The sequence below is a fragment of the Zootermopsis nevadensis genome, unplaced genomic scaffold (assembly GCF_977971745.1).
Source record: "Zootermopsis nevadensis isolate Lab colony 2312 unplaced genomic scaffold, Znev_1.0 Znev_ptg000021l, whole genome shotgun sequence".
NCBI classification, from domain to species: Eukaryota; Metazoa; Arthropoda; class Insecta; order Blattodea; family Termopsidae; genus Zootermopsis; species Zootermopsis nevadensis.
This window is the reverse complement of record NW_028259153.1, coordinates 13674811-13692304: the sequence shown is the minus strand read 5'-3', so window position 1 is coordinate 13692304 and position 17494 is coordinate 13674811. Positions and strand designations below refer to the sequence as shown.

Genomic DNA, 17494 nt, shown 5'->3' with positions numbered 1-17494 from the left:
TTACAACCTGTATTCTTAATCGATGCAGTTATAACTGGTGTAATAGTGATTTCTTTATGTGCTGAGCGTAGGAATATTGAGAAATCGTAGAAAGTAGTACAAATTTCTTTTTCCTGCCATTGTGGTATGGAGTGGTTGTATGTCGAGTTATGTGTGCTTAACGACTTGTAGCATACATATGTATTTACCGTAATATTTAAATACTCATCAGCATTCATACGGGTGTTTTCTGCTACGAAGAATAGTATGGGGCGATCCGAACGAAGAAGGTAAGCATAATTCTTTTATAGTCGCCGGCTGTTGATTGCTATTGGAGCAGGAGAAATATGCCCAATATATATAACCGGTTAATGATAGTATGGATTATTGGGTCCATTAAGAGATAACTTTTGTATATGTTGTTTGTACCACATAACAAATGAACTTCAGTTTACTTATTACCCTATGTTACCTGTGTGCTGTGCAGGTCTATTCGGAAGTAGTCGAAAGAAGGTTAAAAAGTACAGGTTATCAACAACTTTTTGCATTCCTTCATAGAGTTTGTTTCATATTAAACGTTTAGTATATGTTTACGACTATAGAAATTAGATAGGTCTAGCAATTGATCGAAATTATAGGTTGTTGGTGAACAAGTTAATGCTGTATGATACTTTTGATGTTCGTGACATTGAATGTGGATTATGGACGCCTGGGGTATAACACCACGTAGTCCAGTAATATTAACACAATCTGCGGTTTGTGCTCTGGCTGCCTGTCAGTAAATGCTGTGTATGAATTTGGACCCTCACGACTGCAAAAACAGTTTATTTAATTTTTATTGAAAAATCACTTTCTTCTGTATTTTTATTTCGTTTCTATTGAAAAGTCACTTTCTTCCTTATTTTGACCCATTTTACGTAATCCTACTTGAATTAAATGCAATGTTTTGCATGAACTGGATAGGATACATTTACCTCATAAAAAGAATTCTGCTTTAAACATGACAGAAACCATCCAAATCCTGGGTCGCAAGTGCCATGTTGCTTTAACTCCTGTAGCTGTTCTTGACCTGTGCTGCAGTTATTCAGTCAGTTATGTTATTTTCTGTGTTGAAATTCCAAATGTGAGATACATATTAAAACAGTGAATGTCCATATGCAATACTTATGTGAAAATTGGATGTACAAGAAAAGTAAGGAGAAGATTCTGGCATAAATTTCAGGATGTTACAGTTCTACTCAGAAGAACTATTCATAGAATTGTAAATAAATAAAGACAGTTTTTACTGGACAAAAAACCTGAACTGAAATGCTGAGTACTCATTGGAAAAGAAATTGGATGAATTGCTGCAGGCTTGAACATGTTCATCACCAGTCCCTCAAGTGCATTGCACAGGAGACTGGGGTTTCAAAATCACCAGCATGAGCTGCTCTGAAGCTCATGAAACTGAGGTGCCAGAAATTGTGTGGAAGGACAGAGAGCATTTCCAGCAACAGCTGTACTTAGGGTAAGTTTTTCAGTGTGTTCTGGCTATAAGTTTTTTTGGTTCCACTAGCAGGCCATGCAGTGGAAGGAGCCCCAGACTATTCTACCTGAGACATTCAGCAATTAGCAGGACACTTGAAAATATCTCACTGTATATTTAGTAAATAGTTTTGATATACCATACTTTTGTTTTGTAGATGTATTTTACTTTTTTTAATTCCCCAGATATATGATCATTATATTTTTAATTGAATGCCTTAGATATATTACAGTTATTTTTGTGACATTTCCTACATGAATTGTATGGTGTTCTACAAAGTGAATAAATAATAATAATAATGTTCTTGTACTGTTCAATATTTTAAATTGCCTGAATGTATATTCCTTTATCCCATTTGATGCATCTTGCTAAGAGTATTGTGTAGAGAGATATCACAAAATATTTCACCATTTGGCCCAGGTTAAAATCTCAGCATGGAGGTCTCATATCCTAAGGTTTTTTGTGTTTTCCCTCAGTTACTCGAGATGAATGCTGTATTAAACCTTAAATGAGACCAAGACTGCTTCCTTCCACAGCCTATCCCATTTGTTTCAGATTAATTGCCCTATCTTTAGACACTGTATAATCTGAGATGAATACAGTCTTATTAAACACAAGAAATGTTGAACATAAATGTGTAAGTACTTGCACCATTGTGCTTCCCATACTCGCTTGAAGCACTGTTTATGAAGGTAATGAAATCGATTAAACCTTACTACAGAAGGATATTGCACAAATGTAGGGGCAAGTTATACAAATATCAAGTTTTTGCCTCATGATACTCCTTGTCATTTGGCACTAGGTATAATCATACCTTTTCACTTTCTTCTCCTGTGTTTAAGAATTATAATTTTATTTCCTTAATACAGGAGAATTCTAATACACATTAAAGTGTGTGTGACTGAAGCATACCATACTGTTGTGTTCTGTGCATCGTATGTAGCTCTGAAATATATTGGAAGTATACAAACACTATATTCATCTAATTTATTTAAACACTCTTGTACATAAGAAAGTGTAATGGAACCTGAAATGATCCAACTGTAACTTATCTAACCTGTTATTCCCAAGCATAAGACATTGTTATGGGGGCATATCACATATTCATGACTACTTGTTGCAATCTAGAAAGCATTTCTGTAACTGGTAATGCTCATCCAAGACTGGTATTCCTGAATTCTTACTCTCTCACAAAGGCCATATCTTTTGACGTGTATGGAAAGAGGAATACTCTATTTGCAGGATACATTTGTACTTGGTTGGACAGGATTGGAAGCAGGAACATTTTGCTTTAGATATTCTAGTGGTGTCCTGTTTTTTGGAAATCTCAGTTCAAGATACAAGTGGCATGCTGTGTGAACAAGGATTTCCTTTTCACTGAAATTTTCAGCTGTTGGTGCCAGATACTAATTTTTATTTAGTTTTGTGATTGTGCAGTAGCCGCTCCCAAGTAATACTGGTTTTTCATTAATCATTTATATATTGCATTGATACTTCTTTAATATTCATTTTGCCTATTCCATTCTTGTTAAAACAGTCTTTAAATGACTTAGTTTGAGTTGCCCAAAGGGAAGGTACTACTTTGAATGCCTAGGTGTAAATAGGTATGTAATATTGGAAGACTGGAAAAGTGTACTCTTTTGGTTACATTGCAATTTCAAAGGTGTCCTTCACACACCACCGTGATGTCAACAGGACGCTTAGTTGATAACCATAACACAAAGGAATTGGACTTGTGGCACTCTTGCTTGAAGGAAATTAATGACACTGGTGTCCAAGGTTATTTTAACAATGACCTTATTTCCCATAATGCAACAGTCTGTTCTAACAGTGGCCTTAGTTCCCACTGTTACTTTTTCAGCAATGACTAAAATTCCCATTGTTGCAACAGTGTGATCTATGGCCCTGGGTCATGCGAGTTGCCTAGTTCCTCTTAGAGAAAATGAGAGGCATGAATGGGCCCATAAGGTGTTCTTTGCTAATGCTTACCTGAAAGAAGATTATTAGGAAATTTGGTGGGAGGGTGGGGGGCTGAATTCATGTGGCTGAGGGTTGGAACTACTGAACACAATTATCCTTCAGGTACCATAAAAGATGCAAGTTTTTGGATGAGCTACTGTAGCCTCTCAAGAAGGAATGTGCATCATGGAGTTGGTAGAGATTTGAATTGTTTTAAGTTTCACTACCATAAATAAGTTACTTACGTTTGTAGTAAGTGAACTGAAGAGTAATAATGTATTTACAACCAAACTTCTAAACACCTTGCACACAAAAACTTGGTAGGACTTAGCTATGTAGCAAGTTCTGTTTGTAGTGTGCTAGAGCAATTGGGAGATTTAATTAACTTCATTTATATGGTGGATGAAGTCAGTCACCTCACCTACAAATGAAACTTGGTAACACAGAATGTTTCATGTAAAATGCAACTGTAACCATTACACATGATTTCATGCACGAGAGGATAACCTAATAGCATTATTAAATTATTGGACTGTTTTTTGTGCAACTGGTGTGACCTTGACTTACTGTGTTGAATCAGAAACAGATGTATCAGTTAAGGAGAGGGTCTACCAGTTTTAACATATATTGTAACAAAATTATTAATATTGTTGGTATTTTATTATGTTGTGAAGTCAGGTTGTGTTTTAAAAATAAACATTCTGTATTCTGGTTTATATGTTACTGATGCTTTATTTCCAATTATGGTTTCATAGTTCTGATTTTGCTCTAATATGTTTCAGTGATCGTGACAGGGACAGTTACAGAGACCGAGACAGGAGAAGAGACCGAAGTCGCAGCAGGGACCATTACCGTGATGATCGCAGAGGTGGTGGCAGTGGCCGAAGTATGAAAGGGCGACAACCAGGTGGTACTCTTAGGAAACCACATTGGGATTTGAGTCGCTTACAGCCATTTTTAAAAGATTTCTATGTTCCACATCCGGATGTTGCCAACAAACCACAGCACGAAGTGGAGGAATACAGGAGCTCGAAAGAAATTACTCTCAAAGGACGCAGTATTCCTAATCCTGTTTGGACATTTGATGAAGCTGGTTTTCCAGATTATGTTATGAAGGAGATCAGGTATTTCTAGTGGTTGTTGTACCTAAGTTGTTTTTCTTGAATTTTACACTCCAAAACTTGGGAGGGATTCACAGACAAATGGTCATTGTCACGTGCGGAAGAATGCATCATTAACCTCTTCTACTTTAAAATCATAATGGAACATTTCTCGTGTAGGAAAAGATAAAGTAGGCAGGGGTATCGGACACTGTAATGTTTATTGTGTGTTAACTTCAGAGCAGTGCAATTAAAATGTTAACATGTTAAAAAGAATTAGCCTTAGTGGAAAAGGAAATATGTTGCAGTGTTGATAAAAATGTATAAATTAGTGTAATACCAAATTCACAAACCACTTCTAATTTCTTTATTAAAATTACATTTAAAACTGTCCAAAGTTTATTATACTTCTTCTGTATGCTGAATATTGGTAATGGAAAGTGTTTTCATAATAGTCTCTTTCAGTAATAATGATACAATTTTGCTGAACTGTCTGTTTCTGTAGGAAACTGGGATTCAAGGAACCTACAGCTATCCAAGCACAAGGTTGGCCAATTGCACTCAGTGGTAGAGATATGGTTGGCATTGCACAGACTGGTTCTGGAAAGACTTTGTCTGTGAGTATCTTGAGGATCAATAAATTTCATTATCAATTTAAATATTTGATTTTTAGTTTTATGAAATGTACCAAGCAGTAGTGCCAATCAAATACTCATTGAGTTAAAAGTTTACATTTCTGTTACTTTTTATGAAATGTTATATAATTCTGTGAACCTTATTCTTGAATACATTTATGGAAATAAAAATGTCATGGAAATTTATTTTTGTAAGGGCCGCCAGTTTGGTGGACATGTCTCTGTAAGGCATTTCTGTCCACTTATTATAGAATAAAATATGGCATACCAGCAGCATTTTAATCAGAATGGGTGTTGCAGCTTGGATATTGAAATATTTTCACATGTAGTTGGAGCATTAATGTTTTGTGTATGGATTGAATGTTGTTCTTACACAGATTTTCAGTCATATAAGCAGTGATGACAAATGTTATAATGAAATACAATATGTATGTCTTATACGCTATGCTGAGCTTATGGCCCAAGTTGTGTCATGAATGGCTGTTTTGTGCTTTTTTAATGACTGGTGTGTATCCCCCCTTTATTTTCTTTTGCACCCAGTACACACTCCCAGCTATTGTACACATCAATAACCAGTCTCACCTGGTTCGAGGAGATGGCCCCATTGCTTTGATTCTTGCTCCAACACGTGAGTTGGCACAGCAGATACAACAGGTTGCAAATGACTTTGGTGCATCATCTCAAATCAAAAACACATGTGTTTTTGGAGGAGCTCCTAAAGGTCCACAGGCTCGGGATTTGGAACGGGGTGTGGAAATAGTCATAGCAACACCAGGGAGACTCATTGACTTCCTTGAGAGTGGTAAAACGAATCTCAAGAGATGCACATACCTTGTTTTGGATGAGGCAGACAGGATGTTGGACATGGGCTTTGAACCCCAGATTCGGAAGATTATTGAACAAATTCGGGTTAGTATTCTGTGATGTTTTGAAAGCTATCTTTTATAATACCATATTCTTTTCTAATAAGTACTCTTATACAAAGAAATTCAGTTATTTCCAGTAGATTGATTCTAAATCTCGTCATATCATCTGAAAATAAGTTTTGAGAAGAAGAATCTGCTTAAGATTGACAATTAGGCTGAGACTTGTAATAGTAGTGGGATACAAAATATTGTTTTGAGTGTTATCACAGTTAAGTGAGGCAGTTTTTCTGATATATACAAGACATAAATTCACAAAGTTATTTTCAGATGAATAAAATTACTGAAGAAGCTTTTAAAACCATCTTTACAAAGAATTCCAACACATCAGTAAAAAGACAGTATTTTGATTTAAAGCTACAATGTGATATTTATTAACTTCAATTTATAGAATAATTGAACTTCAAACTCTTTGTTAGATTTGGGGCAGTGGTGAAGATGTCAGTGGCCTTCTGGAGTGTGATGATGTCATATGCTCTTGTAGGTAGTTGTGAGTCATCCTGAAGATGGATGTAATACATTCCTTCAGAATGTTGGTATAAGACCATCAGCAGCATTTTAGCTCTATTTTTAAAGCCTCCTGAGTTATATTGACCATTTACTTCTTTTGTTGAGAATTCTGAGATTGAGTTTCTTGTTTTCTTTGTTGGGGCTGTGTCTCAGCAGTTTCTGCTTTCTGTTGTATCTTGTCATACTTGAAGTAACTAATGAAGCCAATTATCTGTTGGTGATACCTTGAAATAATTTATCATGTAGGACATGGTCCACAGTTTTTAGGAACTAAATCCTTATGTATTTTCCATATTCTGTTATTGCTTGTGAAGGACAAACATTTTGTTACCAGAGTCTGAAAAGTGTAGCAGCAGGTATAAGTTTAAAGCATGAGTGAGTGAGAGAAAACATTGTATTCAGAGTAATTCTGCAAGAATCTTTTTCTGTTACCCTATATGTGATCTGCATAAACTTGTGCAAAGCAACAGATGAGACACTTACCCATGCCAGAGATATAAAGATGTGTGTATTTGATTATTCTTTTATATGGTTTGAACAGCACTTTGGAAAATGTTGTGGAATGTAGTAAAGTTTACAAAATATGTGCAGGCTTTAAATAAAAAAGTTTTAACTTAGTAGTTCCATGCAGGGTTTTGTCATTTTTGTAGTGCTTAGCCCATTTCCTTGAAAAATGGAAAAAAAAAGTATCTGAAATTTTAAAAAAGATTGTATGAATTATGTAATGAAATACATTATACAATGATGCTGTTCTGTATTCTGTTCATATTATTGTGAGAGTTAGGAATACTATGCGTTTGTGCTCAACATTTCAGCCAGATCGACAGACACTGATGTGGTCTGCCACATGGCCAAAAGAGGTACGCAACCTGGCGGAAGAGTTCCTGAAAGATTACATCCAGATCAATGTGGGGTCACTGCAACTTTCTGCAAATCACAATATTCTTCAGATCATTGATGTATGTCAGGAATATGAGAAGGAACAAAAGTGAGTTGGTTAAATTTTAACAGTATATGCTGAATATTCAGTTTACTGTGAAGTGTTACATATTGATCAGTGAGAACTTTCTGAATTTTATCTTTGTAAATTCAGAGAAACACTGGGTGTATGAGGCCATGATTCTCATTTTGAAACCAATTTATAATTTAATTGTAATTTCATAGTAGTAATACAGTGAAATCCTCTTTTAAGAGATTTCTTTATAGGACATAAATGGAGTAACGCCTTGTGGAATCTAACACACTAGACTATATCTAAAATAAAATGGCTCCTGTTATGCATATATGCTGCAGTCCATTTGTGGAGACATTTGGTGAAAACTGAAGCATGTGAGCAGTCATGTAGTTATGCACATATCAGTTATGTGATCATAGGGTTGAAGTGCCAGTGGTATCATAACATGGATCAAGTATACTTTGGACATCATATTTTTCAAATCCAAGGATTTTTAAGGTTTTTTCAAACTATTGTGGCATGCCTCTGCTGTATTTCTCCATGGAGCATTAATGTTGGTGGGAAGTACATGAAAGAGGTGAACATAATGCCTTCAGTTCTGTCTATTCAGTGTGGGTTCCACCCTCATTGTAAAGAATTTCTTTTAAATGAAATTTTGAATTTTGCTTTGTGATATAAGTACATTCTTGTTTACATTTAATTGCAGGCTTAGCACATTGTTGAAAGAAATAATGGCAGAGAAAGAGAACAAGAGCATTGTGTTTATTGAGACAAAAAGGAGAGTGGATGAAATCACCCGAAAAATGCGCAGGGATGGGTAAGAGCCTGATGATGAGTGATAATCATTTCCATTTTTCCTTCTTTCAGTCATCTTCCTTTGCTTCTTGTCTCCTCCCCCCATCTACAGAGCAGGATGGTGTAGAGATAATGCTGTAGATTCTTATATTTGGTCAGGTTACTAGATGCAATGACATAATTTTGTTGCACTCATTCCTACAGGTGAATGTGAGGATAAAGGTCTATTATATTCAGTCCATGTAAAAACCATCTGTGCACTGTACAAAGATGATATGCTTTTTTCAGGGCTGTATCAATGCTGTTACTGAGGATTGAGTCAAAACTGTGTGATAGTGGCTATATAGTATGAACATGACTGACTGCACTTCCTGTTGAATAATTGGCTATTATTGCTTTGCTTCTAGATGAACAGGAAGCTAATAAGCACAGATGCAAATGGGTTTGTTGTTATTTTAACAATTTTTTTAAAACCTGGTATTGATGCTGAAGCCAACTAGAAATCACAGATCTGGATATGTGTAAACATTAGCATTTATACTCTGAGAATATTAAATTGTTAAACACTTCCTAGACAGCCCTGACACTAACTGGGAATGTGTAAATGGACTGTAATGCTTTTAAATAAGCTTCAGATGTCTTCTTCCAAATACTTGATTAGTTACAATATTCCCATCTCATTTGGTGCTGTATAAGCTGTTTGAAATGGCATAATTAATCAGGTCTTTTATATTTGTTTTTTACGCTTAATTTGTGATTATTGTTACATGGATAATGATTATTCACAGTGAAGCTTTATAACTTTCTGGAAAACCCAGTTAATGCACTTTTTCTACAGGTGGCCAGCTGCCTGCATCCACGGAGACAAATCTCAGCCAGAAAGAGATTGGGTTTTGCAAGGTAAGTACTCAAGTATTGTTTTTATCTTTGTCAGAAGCTTTGCAGTAGATGTAATAATTTTGACACTAAGTTAATGGAAATAGGGTTGGCCTGCAAGATGCTGTGGGCATATGTAAAGACTGTGCGTCCTCCATCTTGGTGTGGCTCATAATAACTTTATTCTGAGTCACTGTGGTTGTGGGAGGTATACAAATGTTGAGGGGCTCCTCAGAACTGAGATCCCTTGTACAGCTATGCATTTAAGTCTTCTCAAAAGCCAGTAAAAGTATGTGTGTAGTATAACTTGTCATCAGAATATATAAGAAATAAACTGTACTGAAAATAATCCTTGAAATATGGCAAAATTGTGTAGTGGTATTATGGACATTTCTTACAAGAGTGATGTTTGTAGCTGATTTGTTCCATTCTTCTTCTTTGAGTCTGCAAATCTAATAATACATCCATTTTATTTGCTGTGGATGTGAACACTTTCAATGTTCTTGTGCTTAAAAACATTAACCCTTGCAGATTAGATTTATTTGGTGTTTCTGGAGATTAGCAAAGTAAGCATCCTTCTGTCTCTTACCACTGAACATGGCCTCTTAGCAGTAGAAGTTACAAATTACCATGAGAATAGCTGATGTGAAAGGTGTCTTTAAACAATTGCAGCATTCTGTTTGAGCTGTTATATATATTGGTATTATTTCTGTCTGTAAGTTTACATATATAGTTTGCTTCAAACTAATGTAGACTCATTTGATTCTATAGCACACTGCATCAAAATAGTCTCATAATAAGAGTTTGATTACATCATTTACACCAACTTAAACTTATTTTTTTGTAATTATAAGGGAAGAATGACATATATCACTAATTCTTTGTTACTCATTAAGGGTCAGTGGAAAATGCAGAGTAATTTTCTTTCCTTTTTTGTGCTTCATGAACTACAAAAATGTGTAATGTTTTGTTGCAGAATTTCGATCAGGCAAGTCCCCAATTCTTGTGGCAACAGATGTTGCTGCACGTGGTCTAGGTAGGTTTGTGTCATTCAGTTATGAGACATTGTATTTGCTTGTATAATACATAAAAGTATACCAGATAATTGTGTATGAACAATCTAAAAGGGACAGTGGATGGTGAACACTGAACTGACAGAAAACTTTAAATGGAAGGAATTTAAATCTGAAGTTACTAAATGTGTGCTTATGCTATACATATAGAATATAGCTGTCACAAAAATTTGTTTCTGGTTTTCATATTTGACATAAGTGGGATTTGGAAAGGCTTATTGAAACCTTTTGGTAGTAAACTTGAAGTAGTTGAATGCATCAAGTATGGCCTATGATGAGTTTCAACAAAAATGTTTTATGCGTTGTCAATTCTAATTTTGTTAAGCATACTGGTATTCTTCAGCTTTAATAATAGGACTTCATTTGAGTCAGATGAGTGCTGCTACTAACAGCATTTTTGTGTCGGCTTATGGATGGAAGGAGAAGTAAAATGTCATGAAATGTCTCAGTACATATGCTCTTGTCTTTTCCCCGTGGAAGTGTGTGGCTTGAATTTGCACCATTTGGCTTTGTGTAGGTCCAACTCTGGCTGTTCCACACCCTCTACCAAACCAGTTACTACTTTTCAAATGAACATGACTTTGTATTATGCATGCCATTTTATTTCTCACATGAATAGTTATAGCTGTAGTTTGTGAGTAGATTAGCTCCTGGCACATGCAGACTTGGTCTTAATGGTGGGGTGTTATGCACAGAGTGTAGCATGATGGTTTCCATTTCAAGATTTGTATTGCTGGTCAGCAGCATAAATTCTCATTTGGTCCTGAATAAAATTGCACTTCATTGTCAAACCTCAGTTCTATGTTTGTTGGGTGGTTAGTACCAAATAGATGATTATTTCTACTTTTGTTCTTGGTGTTGGAAGAATATTTGATGTTACTAAAACTCGTGACATTTTTCTGTGTGTATGAAGTTAAGATTTGGCAATGTGATTAACACATAGTTTAAGTGGAAGATAGCAACTTATTACCTTAAAAACTCATGCAGTTACAAAGAGATAATCATACACATTCACTGTTCAGTTTTTTAAGTGATTTACATGTTTGAGGCTGTAAACTTGCTACAATGATTATTTGTTATAAGTCAATTTTTCTTTCCATTAGAGTCTTCATCTACAATAAATTCAAGATGAAAATAAACAATTCATCCTGTTCTTAGACTTTCCTTATGATTATTGTATATTTTTTATGATGTGACATTACATCACACTGATACAAGTTGCATATGTTGCCATAATGTTTAAAGTCTTTGTTGTTCATTTCCAGTGGTTAAAGTTTGCTTTCTTTTGCTTATGATTAAAATTTCAGATTTGGATGTTCCTCACCTAAGATTTCTTTCCAGTTTAGGGTTCATATATAACTGTCAAAGTAATCTTAATGCTGCTAACTTAAAAGTGAAATTCCTCTAGTGTTGTGGTTTCAGTTGTCTTTCTAACCCTGCTGTCTTGAAAACCGTTTAAGTTTACAAGTGACATCAGCATGACTTCAGGATTACCCCCTTTATTTGGTTATTTGCAATGTTGTACTGTGAATAAACTGTTAAAGAAAACAACTCTGGGACTGAACAACTATTTATGCAGCAGAGTTAAATTATTGTAATATTCCTTTCACAGGTGAGTCAGGTTTTATGGTTTATTTTGAAAAAATCACTGACCTCAAATATACAAGTAATAACATTGCATCATATAAAGATAATAAAAAACAATGCTCATTGCATTTCCTGTTTGAATCTAGCTTTGAGAAAGCTGAAAGAGTCTGTGTTTGAAATTCAATTCAATGTTCTTATCATTTTAAAAGTGAAATACAGAAATTTGATTCAGAAATGTTACAGGTATGTGAATTTTTAATATTTAAGATATATTGTCCATTCCTAATAAACAAATTTGTTTATTTTTTCTTTTCCATGTTTATAAAAGAAATTATCTTTGTTGGTGGACGGGGATTATCTAATTTGTTAATTTTAATTTTTGCAAACATCTTCAAATAAATAAATAATATAATAATAAAATAATAATAAAAAATAATAAATACTTTGCTTTCAAAATGGGGACCAAAAATTATGTATTCATTCCATAAGCAAATATGCACATTGCATATGTGTCACCAGTGTGACTGCACACGTAACATTGTTTAATAATGTGTGTGAGAAAGATTGAAGTGTCTGTGTCTTTTTAGGTAGCAAATGTGGTTTGATTTGTTCATGTGAATCCAAGATGTAACATCAGCATTTTTTATGGTATTACTGTTAACCTTCATGATCATATTCTGCTGTGTCATATCTTGATCAAGAAGTTCTGAAATTCTGATGCAGTAGGTATGATTTTACTTGTTGAACAATACAAAATGTAATGTGCTTATCATCTAACAGCAGAATCTGCTAACCTGAATTTATTGCTAAATGAATGATTAGTTATTACCCTGCTAGCACCTGTCTTTTGATTTGTCTTTTTTAAATTCTCTGTTCATTTATCTCATTTTTGTCTGATCCTGTAATTTGTCTATCAGTAAAAATAAATTGTCTCCAAAATAACTTACAAAATATGTTCCACCTTTCATTCTCTCTAACAATATTTCTTTTTCTTATTACTGTTATAACACCCTATTCAACATCTGTTCTCAAAATAAACCATGTGCAATGTCTGACAGTTATAACTGGACTGTTTCTGTAAAATCAATCTATAGTGAGTGTGGTTGCCTTTTAAAAATAATTACCATCTAATTTGATACACATTCTGTATTTGTCACCCATGTAAATACCACTGTAAATTATTTTCTAGGCGCCCTTTTAATACTGTTATAACTGAACATCTTCAAGGGACTCAAAATGTGGGGGGCCTTTCAAAAAGATTTTTGGTTGTGGAAATATGAACGCAAATATGGTAATTATGATGGATGTTCTCTTGAGTCAGAAAGTGCAATCATGCAAAATCAGTTTGTCTTATATGTTTTATTGTTTATGGGCAGATGTGCTGGAGAAATTTTCAAAATTTATTATTGGAAAATGTGGTCAACAGTTTTGGAAGAAGAGGTTTGTAATGGATATTTTCTGTCTTATCAGAAAGACAAATTTTTTTTTAAGACTGCTTTTGTCTGTTGAAGTTGATCTTTGTTTCTGGGCTGTACTGGAAGACCCAGTACTCATCACTAGTCATATTTTTCTCTCTCTCTCCCCCCCCCCCAAAAAAAAAAAAAAAAACTGAGCCAGGGGTATTTCCTTGCCTCCATCTGCCAAGCCCCCATGATATTTGAGTGTCATTTTGCAAAGACGTACATGTTCTTCAGTGATCTCTCTGTCCTAAATGTTTTTGTAGTCATGTGATCTAATACCAGCTCAGTATAATATTTCACTTGCTGCATAAGAACATCAGTATGTTATACTTCATATTTTTCCCAATATACAATGACTATGAAACACCAGTCACCAGTGTTATCAAATGCTGCACAATGTCAGTCCAGTTATTTGTTATACATTGTATTTTTCACTCTACTAAGCTTCATATGAAAGAAAACAAATTGAGCACTTAGAATTCTGTTTCTTTCTTCAGATTGAAAACTGCTTCTTGGGCTTGGATTCACATGAAATGTGTTTCAGGAAAGAAATATGTCATGTTTGAAGTGAGATGACTGGAGCAGAAGTTATCACACCTATTAACAAGCCCGATTCTTTTCTTTTTCTTACAGAGGCACATGCGAGATAATGCAAAAGGTGGTTTGCATTGTCGTTCAGGCTGTGCCTCTCTGCGAATGGTTGGTTACTCTCCGGTAGGCCGGTGAGAGTTAGCCACATGTGTCGGGATTTCGGGTGCGGTGACGGTGGGGGCCCGACTGGACCTAACCGCTTGCCCACCCGGGGGCCCGTCTGTCGGCTGTTCTCCGCCGTGTCTCGGGCCCACCGGGTCAGTAGCGTGCTCCGCCTGTGTGCTGGGCGATTGGCACGCATATGAAGGCTGTGTGGAACGTGTTGGGGATGGCCAGGTGCATGCTCTGAACGTGAGTTGCGGCATCCGTTTGGAATTTAGATGGATAGGAGGGAAATTCCTCGTAGGGCAATTGGGAAATTTGCAAGGTTTGCGTGGAGTGTGCACCTGAGACCTGCCTCACTGACTGTTCCTAGATGTGTTAGTCAGGTAATGCCAACTGTTGTTAGGACTGTACTTAACTTGACATTTTCTATTACAGGGCTTTAAGTTTCATGCTGACGTTTTTATTTAGTGAAATACAATTTGAGTTTTTCATTAATGTTGACAATTAAATTTTTAGTTTTGTAGGTAGTCTTTAAACTGATTATTTTATTAATAACCTTGTGAAATTAAATTTTATGTTCTTAGTGTGTACTCTTTTCTTTTAATTTGAGGGATGAACTGTTGCAGATGTGGAAGATGTCAAATTTGTCATAAACTTTGACTACCCATCAAGTTCAGAGGATTATGTGCACCGTATTGGACGTACTGGTCGCTCTCAACGTACTGGTACAGCCTACACATTCTTCACACCTGGCAATGCCAGGCAAGCCTCTGACCTAGTTGCTGTTCTTCGAGAGGCAAACCAAGTTATAAATCCCAAGTTGTATGAGATGGCAGAAGTTTCTAAAGGGCTTGGTGGGAGAGGTAATGCATGACACAGAGATCTTGTCATTCTTCTTAAACAGATTTTAGTGCAAAAACATGTGCCTGCTCACAAAGTTTAAATGTCATGCTACTAGTTTACTTTGTGTACTGATAATTAACTGGAAGGTATTTTTTGCCATTGCTGAATAGATGACCATTTGCCATAATTGTTAGGTGGTTGCAGTCATTTTTACAGTATTATTTTGAGCTCATGGCTGGTTGCAGGGAGAAACAGATGGAGAGGCAGGGATCGAGACAGGGAGAGGGACCGTGACAGGGATAGAGATCGAGGAGCACGAGGATTTGGGGGTCGCAGTCGTTCCCGTAGCCACAGCAGAAGTAGAAGCCATTCACGCAGTCGGAGTCGTGGGGGCCGTGACAGGAGTCGCAGCAGAAGTCGTAGCAGGGAACGGCGTAGGGAAAGGACTAGGAGTCGCAGTCCACGAGACCGACGTGATGATCGATCAGGCAAGTTGGATAATGAAACAGGCACCACCTAAGCAGCTGGTGTTAGAATCCACAGCCATATCCTTGCCACCTCCTCCAGCTACAGATTCTCCTGGTGCTCTTCTCCCTTTTCCACAGAGAAATATCATGTCCTGCTACTAAGTAAAAGCACTGCCCAATTTTTATGGGTGTCACAAAGGTTTGTGTTTCACTAAAGGACACCAATAGGATGATGTGAGGCTAATTTGTGATTAGATGCACTGTTGCTCTACATTTGTACCTTGAACGTTTGGTTATGTTGCTTGTTTTAGATGAATATGTGATCGGCAATAGCTACTGGAGCTCGGCGACAGGGGAGAGGTGATGCATCGGCTACTTGAAATTTGCATAACAAAGTGAAGTCTCTCATATTTCTCCCAGCCTTACCATTCCCTGAATAGGAGGAGGTGGCCATGATGATGTACAGTATTTAAGTTCACAATAAATCTTTGTTTCTTCTGTTGCGTATTATTACCTTGAATCACTCATGTCCTCGATGTTCGGTTCTGTTTTAGCATGAGGCATTCCAGTGGCCAGGCCCTGCCATTGCCCCTCCCACGTACTAAATCATGGAAGAAGAAGAGTGATTCTGTTTCATGTCATTTTATACATAATTGAACTGCCATTCCAGAACTATAATTTTTATTAAACCCTAATGTCAGTATTTTCCACAGATCCAGTGTTTTATGTGTCATGTATGTCACCATAATCTATTCTTTCATGTACTGTACTAGTTATAAACTATTTACAGAAATATATATGTAAGATATATACTTATGAAGTGAATTGTTTTCCTGACATCCTTGTATGCAGTATTCTTGCATCTTAAAACCTTACATACTGTGTGGTGTATTGTTATATAAAATCATGCATACAAACAAAACTGTTTACACTTTGAAAAGACACTTCGTGCCAAACACGTTTTGACCTCAAGAGGTCATCATCAGTGACAAATTCATATTAAATCATACAATTCATAAGATGATGGTTTGTTATAAAGCATACTTTATGTAATACCACACAGGACATTAATTGCACAAGAGTTGGTGTATTATCTAAATTGAGTTACTTAGCTTTGTGTCTACTGGCCTAAGATGATGTTTCCTTTGTTGGTCTACGGTGAGCCGTGGTTGCGTTGTCTGTGCCTGTGAACTTCAATGTTGCATGAGTAATACCCAACTCTATGTTTGGTTCGATTTCCGTTCTCAGAATCTACTTTAGTGCAGTACGCTACTCACGAAGAGCGTAGCCCTCATACCAGTGCGGAAATCCCCGCAAGCCCGAGGGCCTACGGGAGCTCACAAGTTTTCGGGACAAATGTATAGTGATCTGAATGGTTACCGATGGCGGCTGGAGAGCAGATTCTGCTACACCGCTGCCTTAGTTAATGGGGCATGTCTTATGCTGCGGGTGCATGTGACATGAGCTTTATGTTTTTCCTCCAATCTCTTATTCGAAATGACGACAATATCCCGTTAACAATGTGATCGACGAAACATAGCTTGAATATTGGGATAGCATGTTTGGACGATTACGAGACCGTGGACAACAACCTCGTGACTGCCGAAATGCCGACAGATGAGGGTATTCTCGAAGCTGTTAAAGAAAAGGAGGCTTTCGAAAATGAAGGCGATGAATTAGAGGGTGGTGAGTCTAGTTAATGTGTCGAGCGCAGAGGCACAAACTGCTTTGAAAAATCTTCCTTTGTTTTATGAAACCGATTACATCGATCCCGAATTTCGATTTATCTTAGTAAGCTGGAAGATATTGCTCATAAATTTCACATAAAAGAAATTTGAAACGATATTGGAAGACTTCTTTAAAACATAAAAATAGTGTATTCCATCAATACTTTTTTAATAATAAAATTGTTTGTCGTGTAAATTTTTTGTAGTGCATAAATATATATAATAAATTGTTAATCGTGTAATCGTAAGATATATTTATTCATTGTTGTTTCAATCCATTTTACATAAGCATATATCAGTGTATGTGTGTGATAAAAGTAATAACAGCAAAAGTAACATATAGCTACGGATACAACGAGTAACGATTATAATGGGCACGTTTCC

General features: G+C 36.1%; 1 protein-coding gene across 3 annotated transcripts; it reads left to right on the top strand.

The window, feature by feature from the left end:
* Positions 1-89: 89 nt before the first annotated feature.
* Positions 90-16199, top strand: LOC110831640 (putative ATP-dependent RNA helicase DDX17). Of its 3 annotated transcripts, none has more exons than XM_087352326.1 (12): positions 90-269; positions 1202-1486; positions 4246-4587; positions 5069-5180; positions 5739-6107; positions 7447-7619; positions 8293-8403; positions 9220-9281; positions 10234-10293; positions 14700-14936; positions 15162-15404; positions 15938-16199. In XM_087352326.1, the coding sequence occupies exons 2-12, from the start codon at positions 1401-1403 to the stop codon at positions 15940-15942; spliced, it is 1800 nt and encodes a 599-aa protein (XP_087208452.1). In that variant the 5' UTR covers positions 90-269; positions 1202-1400; the 3' UTR covers positions 15943-16199. The 3 variants fall into 3 exon arrangements, with proteins under 3 accessions (XP_087208452.1, XP_087208451.1, XP_087208453.1); XM_087352325.1 differs by lacking the exon at positions 15938-16199 and adding an exon at positions 15695-15881 and having other exon boundaries at positions 92-269; XM_087352327.1 differs by lacking the exons at positions 1202-1486; positions 15938-16199 and adding an exon at positions 15695-15881 and having other exon boundaries at positions 94-269.
* The last annotated feature ends 1295 nt before the right edge of the window (positions 16200-17494 follow it).

Excerpts from the sequence above, each read along its gene's own strand:
- LOC110831640 (XM_087352325.1), top strand. The coding sequence starts at position 1,401 with ATGAGCTGCTCTGAAGCTCATGAAACTGAGGTGCCAGAAATTGTGTGG. Across the intron at positions 8,404-9,219 it reads CGAAAAATGCGCAGGGATGG|GTGGCCAGCTGCCTGCATCC; the intron begins GTAAGAGCCTGA and ends CTTTTTCTACAG. Across the intron at positions 14,937-15,161 it reads TAAAGGGCTTGGTGGGAGAG|GGAGAAACAGATGGAGAGGC; the intron begins GTAATGCATGAC and ends GGCTGGTTGCAG.